Genomic DNA, 10706 nt, shown 5'->3' with positions numbered 1-10706 from the left:
AAGGAGCCAGATTTTGACTTCGTCGTCGCTGTGTCTTTCGTTAACAGATCCACGGCCGAGGTGGGGCATTTTGACCTGGCCGCCAGGGCGAACCAGGCAGTGTCCGGTTTGAATGCTACCGTGTTAGCGACCTCACTGCGTGGTCCACTCTTGATAGCGCAGAATATGTCATTCACGTACCAGAACAACATCTCAGAAATTGAGGCCTTCAGCATTCAGACCAGAATGGACAAACCCCAGAGGAGGGCCGTCGCTCGGCTGCTGACCAGCACACATGACGTCTCTCTTCGCGGCTCACACGAGATGCCCGCGCTGGGTGTCCACTGTTTTGCGTCTTGAGTCCGATTTTGACGGAATCCATCGTCCACTGGAGCTGCGCGTGCAGACGCGCACTCCGACCAAGCGGCTGGAGGTGCGGATGGACGCGACGTACGAGCGGGGCCGGCAGCTGTCGCTGTACGCCGGCATGCCGACCGGGCGGCTCATCTCGGTGGTGGCCAGCAGGAACCTGTACGGCATGCAGGTGACCGACGCCAGCCTGCGCCTCACGCTGGGCACGCCCCAGCAGCTGAGCGCCGTCCTGCTCTGGCGCTGGCAGATCGCTGTCGACGTGCGACGGCGTGCGGTGGCGCGCATCACGGCGCTGTCTGCCGACGCCCAGTCCTGGCTGGCCGACATGACCGGCTTCGTGCGGGAGGAGGCGGCGCGGAACGAGCGCTTCATCCAGCCGGTGCTGAGCCGGCAGTGGGTGGCCGTGGTCAACTACAGCCGCCGCGAGTACGGCACCGTAGCTGCAGACCTACGGAGTCTGCGCGACCAGTGGCAAGCTATGTACGCCAGGGACGAACTGTTCATGAATACCATCTACCAAGTGGCCAAGATTTACCTGCAGCATGGACGTCAGTCACTGTGAGTAAAAGTGTGCAGTCATCTGCACCAGACGAGCTTGAGATGGCTCACATTCTGTCACGTATAGGACGCAAAGTGCGGCATGAAACAAACTGATGTAATAATAACCCCGCATGCAGCGCGCATCGCTGGCGTGACGCCGGTGACGATACATCCCAGGCTTACGAAGCGAGATATCGCAGCGAGCCCGCGTTAGCAGGCCTGAGCATCGCACTGACAGGCCGCTCTTTCAAGAGTGGCGGTTAGAGCTTTCCCGAGACAGTGTCGCACGCTTATTAACAGATAATACCGCTTGAAAGCTGACAGGCCGTCGGTCTGGGCTTGGATCTAATCGTGGCACGCTATTGCATTCGCCGTAATGGAAGGAATTTGAATGATGAGCGACTGTGACCAAAGTGTTGAGAATATGCGAATATTCTGGATGTAGGTATATTGTTCATAATGAGCTTGCCTAGGTACATCCATAGTTTACAGGATCCAATCCCGTTGGGCTCAGGCCATAAGTGTGCTGCGTTACAGGCCTGTTCCAAAATAGGTGAGCAATGCAGATATCAGTCAGTCACTGATGCACTCATGGGGATCACCGGTGCACTCATTGATGAGGTTGCTTAGCGCCTTGTATACACGTGCTAAATGCGACGAACATTCGTCTGCCCCACTCAGTACAGAGATTATGACTCCAACTTATCTGGGTGCTGAAAGCTGACAACTTCAACTTCTCTGGGTGCTGAAAGCTGACAGCAGTCCTTAAAAACGCCCCAAAGTTGCGGACCCCTGGTTGGCGTTAAAGCTGACAGCAGTCCTTAAAAACGCCCCAAAGTTGCGGACCCCTGGTTGGCGTTAAAAGTTCGCGGGACCGGCTACTCATATCAACCCACGCTTCTGCTAGCGGCACAGTTCGTTCTCTCTGCCCTCAAACTGTATTGGTTTTGTGTCCCTGCAACGCAGGGATTGTGGAGACATCGGCCCAGTCTGACCCGTTGTGTGCGGTCTTTCCACAATTCACGTATCTATATTTTCCATCGGCATTGAATGAGTAGTTGAATGAGTAGAGTAATGAGTTTTGGTTAGTCAAGCTGCAGTGTTACAAGAGAGGCTCACACGCTTTCTCAGATTATGGAGCGCCCTAAAAACAGTTTTGAACCATGGTGCTATAGTGAGGGGTAGCTGAGTTTACATCAGCCTTGCGCATGTGGATTATAAGAAGCTCTCTGCATTGGGTGCTTTATGGCATGCAAACTATTTCTGACGTCACGCCGGTGATGTTTTGCTCAAAAGTGACAGATAACGCTTTTATCCCAGGAAATTCACTTAAAGAGGATACTATAGTATTCATCTGATCTATATTATTTTGAGATGCATTATTATCGCTCTGGTGTCTTTTGCAAAATCAGGTCATCCAAGGTAAGACTAGGTCAAGCTTTAACTTTCCAGGGCATGTTCGATCTTTTGAGTGTCATATAACTTTAACCTTGCAAATACTTATCTCACAGCTTAGGAAGATTTTCCCATTGATACGTTTTTACATCAAGAACGTGTCTTTAATATTCCTGTTTTTAGAAACGACGGTCTGTTAGGAACCTTGGACGACGAACTGCGGCTGGGGCAGGCGGCGAAGCGGTGGTTGCACCGCCGCGCCTTCCCCACCCCCGTCGGTTTGCGATATGAAAACCGGTATTTCTGGGCGCGGGTTAAGAAATGTAAAGCCGTAAAAATAATGAAGGGTGAATTCGGGTTTTCAGCGTGTGGGCACCTTGCGTTGCTGTGAGCTGATCTTGAATATGCATAATAACAATAGATGCAGCCTACTCCATTCCCCACTTGTGCTAAAACTGCCATAAGCGGCAGCCATTTAAAGCAAAGGATTGATCGAAGTCGCGTTAGGTTAGTGGCCTCCTCCATCGTTCTTAAAGTCATGTTAAGCGATATTTTACATTCCTGTAATTTAGTAATTTGAAATCGGAGCGTCAAAATTATATTTTACTGCAAGATTTCCAGTAAAAAAGGTAGTTTGGTGTTAACCTTGACCTCACATTCATACCTTACCCAAGGTCAACAGAGTTTATCGTTATCCTGATTTCAACCGTCCAGTTGTCTAACAAATTACTTCGACGTTGTATGGCGTCCTCTAAAACTCTGTTACAACATCATATTGACGACCCCCTGTGAGTCGTCTTTGTCGACAGGCGTGTCCTGACTTTGACCTGCTATAGGTCCAATATATCCAAGGTTTTTGCCAAAACATTGGCTATTCAATTGCCTACGGCTAACTTATATTTGGTGTGACTGCTCGAAAGTTGTTCTGGAAAAGTCTTCCGAACGGGGGTCAAATTATTCCCCTCCCCCATTCCAGTGCGTGTTAATGCTCTGAACACGAGTGCAACGATGCTCGGTTGCATTTTACGCAGGTCTCCCTTTATGCAAGCGGTAGGACACCAAACATGATCATTCAGAACACGTCCTCCCAAAATTGTCCATGGCTGCAGTGGGTCACCAAGGTTGTTGTGATCAAGCTGAAAATCTTAGTCTACGTGTAAAGTGAAAAATCTTTTAGAGTGATGGAAGCTTCTCATGAAACCCAGGGTATAATGGCACCAGTTCGCCTTTTGTCAGGGCATGCCAAGTATAATTTTTGCACGCATCTGCAGGGCGAGGCAGCGAAGCGTCAATACCAAAGAATTTACGAACAGTTCCGTAAAGATAACAAGGCGCAAATTTATAGCCCATTTCACTCGTCTCGCCATGGACTTTATGTTGTGCCGTTTATGATAATATCCGTCATGGTAAATGATGTGCTTTGCCACTAAGGATGGAATTATGAGTATCGGGGACCATTTTAGGGCGAACTTTTTGAGCATGGCGTGTAAAATGGATGTTATTTTCAGGACCGTGACGAGAGCGACCGCAGGGAAGATCTTGACTGCGGTCAGGTCAGCTTGGAAAATCGTCACGACAGATTTTTCAAAAGGCCTTAAGCTTTTGGTCAGAGCATGTCGGCTATTCTCTGAGGCAGTGCAAGCATACATCAGTGAAGAAATAGACGCCATAAGCGCTGTGGTGAGTAGGCGCACTTTTTCATCACAAACTTTTTACTGCAGTGACTTAACGTACCACGCTATTCGCATGATGCATTACACATGCACCACGCATCATACCAGTGCATTAATGCTCAACCCAATCCAAGATTTAGTCTAACCCATTTGGACTAAAAACAATTCCATAATTGCCATTCATGGAAAGCCACACCAAACTCACTCAAAAATAAAGATGCTGCGCACATATACGGATTTGCTTCCTCTTGAATTGACACTGAATTCGTCAATTTAATTTCACGAATACGAACGGAACACTTTTTCCTTGTTGTTCCCCCTTTGTGACCGCAATGCGTGTTTGATCAATCTCTTGCATAATGTTTTTCACCGCTTTCACAGGCGGCAGAAGTTGGCCAGGCGATTCAGCTTCTACTAGACACCGTGCAGAGCGTGGTGGATGTCGTCTGGTCGTCGGTGGCCTCGCTGGCGTCCTCCGCGTGGTCGGCGGCCGGGGCGGCCGGCTGGCGCGTCCTGGCCGCTGTCCAGTCGGCGATGACGCCAGTGTTGGACAAACTAGGCGCGGCAACATCCTGGATAGTGGAGAATATAGCATCCCTGGCCAATACTGCTAGCAGCGGGATCGACGACATCAGCAAACATGTGAAAGGTTTGTTATCTGATTTACCAACCGGAAACAGCTAGTTTTAAATATTTGTAATCGTGAGTCACACTCGCCAACTCTGACGGAGGTACAATAGATTATTCAAAGCATTTAGGCGTAAAGTAAGTTTGCTAGGGTATTTCACTGAGCAACACAGTGCTTGATCACGTGAATAGCGCGCGAGCCCTCTGCGGCACAGCGACATGTTGAGGCATGCCAACCCCAGTCCTTCGGAGGTAGCTGTCTTTTACCGAATAGCTACCGGAGGTAACTATCTTCTGAACCGCCCGGCAGTCCGAATACGATTTGGCCCAGCTGAACTTTAAAAGATTTCACGTGGCCTACCTCATTTCATCCTACTGTCACGTCCAATCACTGACATATGGCATCGTCTCAAAATACTTGCGTTGACAAACAGTGTGATAAATCGGTCCTTTCCGTGAAATTCTTGACGTGTTGCGTCAGCTATGTTTGCTTCTTGACTTTGTAAGAGTTCTGTGTTTTTTATGAACGCTATCAAAGGTCGTGATCTTTGCTAAAATTTCTGAATGTTCAAGTTGAGACTGATGAAAGTTTGAGCTTAGCTTCAAATGACCCACCAAACGTAGCGTAACCCCGACGGGAATAAGTCAAATGCGTTAATGGTGGTGCATCACTTAATGCTGAGGTCACCTGAGCAGGGGCCCTCGAAACGGCTCAAAATGTCGTTAGTAGACTATTCTCTGTACATCAAATCATCACCTTACTTACGAATTGTAAGTGCATTTATCCGAAGCCGAGGTCACGAAAGGTCATAGGGTAATCTCGTGTCAGTCCACGAGGGTCGAGTGTACAATGTCATCCAATGGGAAGCCGTGCGCGGCCACGGAATAAACGCCGATGGTTTTACATTTCACCTTGAAATTAATTGTTGGCACGCTTTGACGCTAAACGACATCGCCAGACAATCGAAATGCTAGTAAGCTTTGGTGTAAACCCGGTTCGACGTCGTTTTCACGTTTTGCCATGTAAAACACGTGTGGCGTTTCAATTATTAAAAGCCGTATATTACACACAGATTCTTTAATGTTTGCTTGTTTGCTTGTTCTTGTTTGTTTGTTGGTGTCGGAAAAGATGCTGAGATAATGCGTGCCGGAGAGGGTTGTGCGGCAGACTTGGGTACATTGTCGAGAGGTTGGGGTTATTCAATCTTCGTTAGCATACTTGCGTCGCTAATGAGATCTTATTAATGAGACTTTTACATGTTGACAATCTGCCTGCGTTGCAGGCGCTCTGTATGAGCTTGCTACCACGTTTACTGAACAACTTCTAGACGTATTTCATCTCAACGATGTGGGCTCATCTACACCGGAGTGGATAAATTCTCTACCCGGCGTAGAGCTCCTAAGCACCATTGCATCGACAACCAAGAGAGTGGTCTTATCTGCTTACAGCGGCATAGCGACGTTCTTGCGCTACAACCAGGAATTCCTCAAGGAGGCCTGGGCAGAAGCAGTGAATCTGCTGTCACAGATCCGAGACGATGTGCCGCCTGTGCGTATTCTCTTCGAATGGTTTCAGCGCATATACAGGCAGACGTCCTGGATATGGGAATATTGGGAAGAAGGAAACCAGATAAGAGAGACAATTAACTGGGCCATGAGCACAATATCTGGCTCAAGGAATGGAGCAAATGGCACAAGTGGGCTGAACATCACGGATAATTCGTTTTTGAAGTTCTCACCCTCAACGGGATATGTGGAGGCAAATTTGCCTCTTCCTGTAAAGTGGGAGAGCTTTAACAAGATGCCTATCTTCAACCCTGAAGAATCCAAACAATCTACAGATCTGAGTTTGGATGTCACCTTTTTCTACTACGAGCTGTTAGACTACATCAACAAAGTATCCCCCCTGTTGACAGCGGATCTTTGGCTTCCACCTTACGATGCCCATGCACTTTTGGCCGGATACCAGCACTTTTTGACTTTCGACAACAAGTTCTACGAGTTTGCTGGGGACTGCAGTTATCTGCTCGCGGCTGATCTGAGGGACCTGAGCTTTGCGCTCGTCGTGGACTACGATTTATCCCGCGGCCGAGCGACCGGGAGATCCATCTCAGCATTCCAAGGCAATCACACGCTTCGCCTCGTCCAGGGCAAGTCCCTGTTCCTGGACGACAGGCGAGTGGAGTTGCCTTTCCGGCTCGGCTCCACCGTCGTCTCCCGTAACGGTAGTCGCACCATCCTCAACCTGGGGCACAGCCAGGTCGCGTGCAACGTGGCGTTCGACGTGTGCGTGTTCCACCTGTCCGGCCAGTTCCACGGCCGCACAGGAGGCCTGCTGGGCACCTACACCAACGAGGCAGTGGACGACTTCACCTCGCCATCTGGTCAGCTGCTGACACGTGTCGACAGCTTCGCCCGCACGTGGGAGGTGCGTGGTGAGCGACGCTCCTGCCGGGTGAAAAACCTGGCCCTGCGGGCTCCCGCATCGGGCGACCAGCGCGCCGTGGCCGCGTGCAAGGCGCTGTTCGACCACCCCAGGTCGGCTCTGCGACCGTGCTACGGCATCGTCAACACCGCGCCGTTCCTCAGGATGTGTCTGAACGACCTGGAGGCGAACTTCAACTCGCCGGGACGGTACCTCATGGTGTGCACGGCGGCCGCCGCCTACGTCACCGAGTGCGCGTCCAACGGCGTCGACATCTGGATGCCACCGAGCTGTGTGCGCTGCGAGCTGGAGGATGGCCATGTGCTGCAGGCAGCTGAGACAAAGCTCTATCGGCTCAATGCGCCTCGTCTCGCAGATGTGGTGATTGTCGTCGAGATGAAGTCCTGCCAGCGAGGTCGAAGCTTCCGGCGAACAATTAGATCCATCGATGACTTTCTGAGAAGGCGCGGTATGTCTCAGAGCCGCTTTGCTATCATTGGGTACGGAGGCAACGACATCTATCGCCTCCCTCACATAAAGACCATCAAGGGGGAAATCTGGGGCACCAGCCATACAACAGGTAGGGCTCTTGATCACCTGGTGCGGAACCTTTCAGGCGACAGTGATGATCCGAGTGAAGTCTTTAGCGCCATCCGCGAGGCGTGCATGCTGCCGTTCCGAGGTGGTGTCAGCAAGCAGATCGTGGTGTTCTCCTGCTCGGCGTGTCCGTACCGCGAGCAGGAGTTCCCCTTCACACTGAAGGTGCTCAACCTGATGGACGTGAAGCTGAGCTTGGTGGCCGACACGGCGTTCCACCTGAAGAAAGCGTCACGGCAGTACGACTCGAGCGTGGTAGCCGTGGGTGCCAGCCTGGCTTACACCACCAAGGACCTGCAGAGCAGTCGGCGCGCCGGCGACAGCCGGCTCCACCCGTACGTGCTCATCCCCAAGGACCTGTGCTCGCCGTTGGCCATCGAGACAAACGGCACCGTGTTCGACGGTCGGCGCTGGAGCAAGCCGATGCGCGACCTGGTGGCCGAGGTGGTGGCCGGTGCGGCCGAGCCGAGCCCGTGCCAGGAGTGCGACTGCTTCGCCGATCGCGACGGCGTGGGCAAGCTCGAGTGTCGCACCTGCATATCACGCACGCTGCAGGTCAGTGCTCTGCCGGCCGGTACATGCGCCTGACCACAGCGGTCATGCCGTCCACACGGCCGAGGTGGACCAGTTGATGTCGGGCCGCGACCACCAGTCGGGCATCCCTCAGCCTCCCAAACTTGTATGCCCGCCTGTGTAGGTGAAGCTAGACGTGGAGGGTGCACCTAAGGCAAAACCACTTGCTTTTACATTCTACGCTACCGTGGATATTTTGGCCAGAACTCCCGAACAGAGCGAGCCTGAGAACTTTTGTCCGCGTTTTTGTCTCTCATTTCCTCATTCTATAATTTAGGCATTCTGATGTAACCAAACAATTGGTTCTGCGAAAAAAGTGAGAACGCCGCGTCATTTACCCTAGGATTGTGGCTCCTGGACTAAACCTGTACCTGGCGATCTGCTCTGAGCAGTACAGGCGGGTCTCAAGACAGAAGTTTCTCCATCGGCTGTTGTTTGAGTTTACCAGTATACGTTCCTCTGTCATTTTGCTGTCCATTTTCCTAGTTTTGCCTTTCGATGTCAATGAACGCTCGGCTTTAGGGTTACGGGCCTATGTGCCACGTAAGTGTTGCTTAAGTACTTTAGTTACATGATCCATTTCAGACGTAAGTAACATTATATATCAGAAGACGGCACTACTTGGCAACTGGCTCCTGTTAAGCAGACTTATGCGATTTAAGGTGTTTCTCTGTCGACACTTACCTAGTTTTTCTGACACAGGTTTCAATCGAATAATTTGGGCGTGCATATTTTTGCTTGGCGTGGCCATCGTTATCTCACGAGGACCGTGGGCTCTCCGCAGGGTCTTCTCAGCGACTTCGAGCCTGATCTCAGCGACATGGAAAACACCGTCTGGTTTCAGGACTACGAGACCTCCATGAGCGTTGACGACAGCTAAACACCGAGTGCATGATGCTTATATTAGAGCTGTGCGGCCGCACTCTTGTTCCTTGACGACGCCCATGCATGCCTGGACCGTGGCAGCATTAGCCGATAGTTTATGTTTATCTTATGATGTAACTTGCAAATGTCAGGCAATTCCTTGTGTAGATATCTGTCGATAAAGTCATCGCCGACGATGGAGGATGGACTAGTTTATGGTCAATAGCAAGGTGTCTCTGTCCACAAAGAGCAAGTGGACTGCAACAAAACGGCAGGTGCGATCCGTCCTCTCATTTTGGAATTAATCAAGATCAACCTGGTCATTTCAAACACTGTAGGTTTTCTTTACCGCTGGAATTCCGCAGCATCATGACGTAACTGGGATGGCAGCAATCGAAATAGCTGACGTGTGATAATGTGAAGATTAGCACGGCAGATGCCCTGGAAGACTTGTCTAGAATTGTGTCTCAACGGTGTCCTATTTCGAAGCAAGGTGAGCGTGATACATGACCAAAAGCATGCATAATCTTGCGTGCCCTAGCGCCAGCGACATCGGTACTATTGGAAGTAGTTAGGTCAGCGAGAAGCTCACACTGCTATGAATAAACATGGTCTGCGACTAGTTTCGAGCGTTGTGTCTTGTGTCACTCTGTATGCCAGTTGTTTTGCAGAGGGGTGATTAACACCAACAGCCCGCCAGTCTACTCCTACGTCAGTCAGCAAATTATCGCCTGGCACGCCGTGTTAAGTGCACGTAGCTGAACCATGCTAATGTGAGTAGCTATCTGATTATTATTTAGGTTGGTATCGTGTGGTGTTGTTTTCATATTTTTCACGTTGATCACCTCTGCATATACCTTCAAATATTTCGCCATTCTTCGGGCAGTTCGACTGACTTATCTCAAGAAACTGTTTAACCAGTCTTGGCCGGGAGATCATTGCGCTCACGCTAGTACGACGGAAGGCCTCACAGGCGGCAGTTTATCTTAAACGTACACACCCTGGAGCCGAACAGGACGCGGCAGCGCTTCGACCGCGTGTTTCTGTAATGGATTGGTGTTTTAAGCACCTGACCTTTTCCGACTCGAGGAGGTCGGTGTGATGAAATAAGTGAAAATGTCCGTTTCGGTTTTGTGTTAAGAGACTTGCGTCATGGCGGCAGGGAGAACTAGACGACAAAGTTCCTGGCAGTCTTTACTAACGCCTAAGCTGCGTCAAACTGCGTTGCTGAGGCCAGACCAAGCCTGCATATACTATTTTCTGTTATATTATGAAGTAAACGTGGCAGAGCACGAAAGTCATCGACACGACATTGTGCGTGTCAAGATGCTTAAAAAATATGGTTTCTGATAATGACTGCAGGATGTCTTGAATTTACCGGCACAGATAAGCGTATGCATTGTTAGTTCAGAGGTCAGCGGGCTTAAACGACGTGTAAATAACACGTGGAAACGAAGTGAGACGGATGGGAAAACCGAACGAAAACATTCCGACGAAGAAACTTTTAACGGCTGCATTAAGGACATCACCGCGTGTAGACGGGGCGTTATTGGGCGTGTTCTTAGACGCAAAGTTGACTGTAGCCTCGCACGATACGTGTTTGGGGCAGCGAACCGGGCCCCCGCGATGTATTGGCGTTCGCAGCAGACCTCATGGGCCCC

At 50.6% G+C, this 10706-nt stretch overlaps 1 protein-coding gene across 1 annotated transcript; it reads left to right on the top strand.

The window, feature by feature from the left end:
- Positions 1 to 247: 247 nt before the first annotated feature.
- Positions 248 to 9751, top strand: LOC119112828 (apolipophorins). Its single transcript, XM_037237114.1, has 5 exons — positions 248 to 909; positions 3795 to 3966; positions 4341 to 4608; positions 5870 to 8163; positions 8966 to 9751. The coding sequence occupies exons 1-5, from the start codon at positions 275 to 277 to the stop codon at positions 9059 to 9061; spliced, it is 3465 nt and encodes a 1154-aa protein (XP_037093009.1). The 5' UTR covers positions 248 to 274; the 3' UTR covers positions 9062 to 9751.
- Positions 9752 to 10706: the final 955 nt, after the last annotated feature.

This window comes from Pollicipes pollicipes, unplaced genomic scaffold (genome assembly GCF_011947565.3).
Source record: "Pollicipes pollicipes isolate AB1234 unplaced genomic scaffold, Ppol_2.1 Scaffold_7261;HRSCAF=8764_pilon_pilon_pilon, whole genome shotgun sequence".
NCBI classification, from domain to species: Eukaryota; Metazoa; Arthropoda; class Thecostraca; order Pollicipedomorpha; family Pollicipedidae; genus Pollicipes; species Pollicipes pollicipes.
Note: the sequence above shows the minus strand (reverse complement) of the source record. Positions and strands in the feature narration are given on the sequence as shown.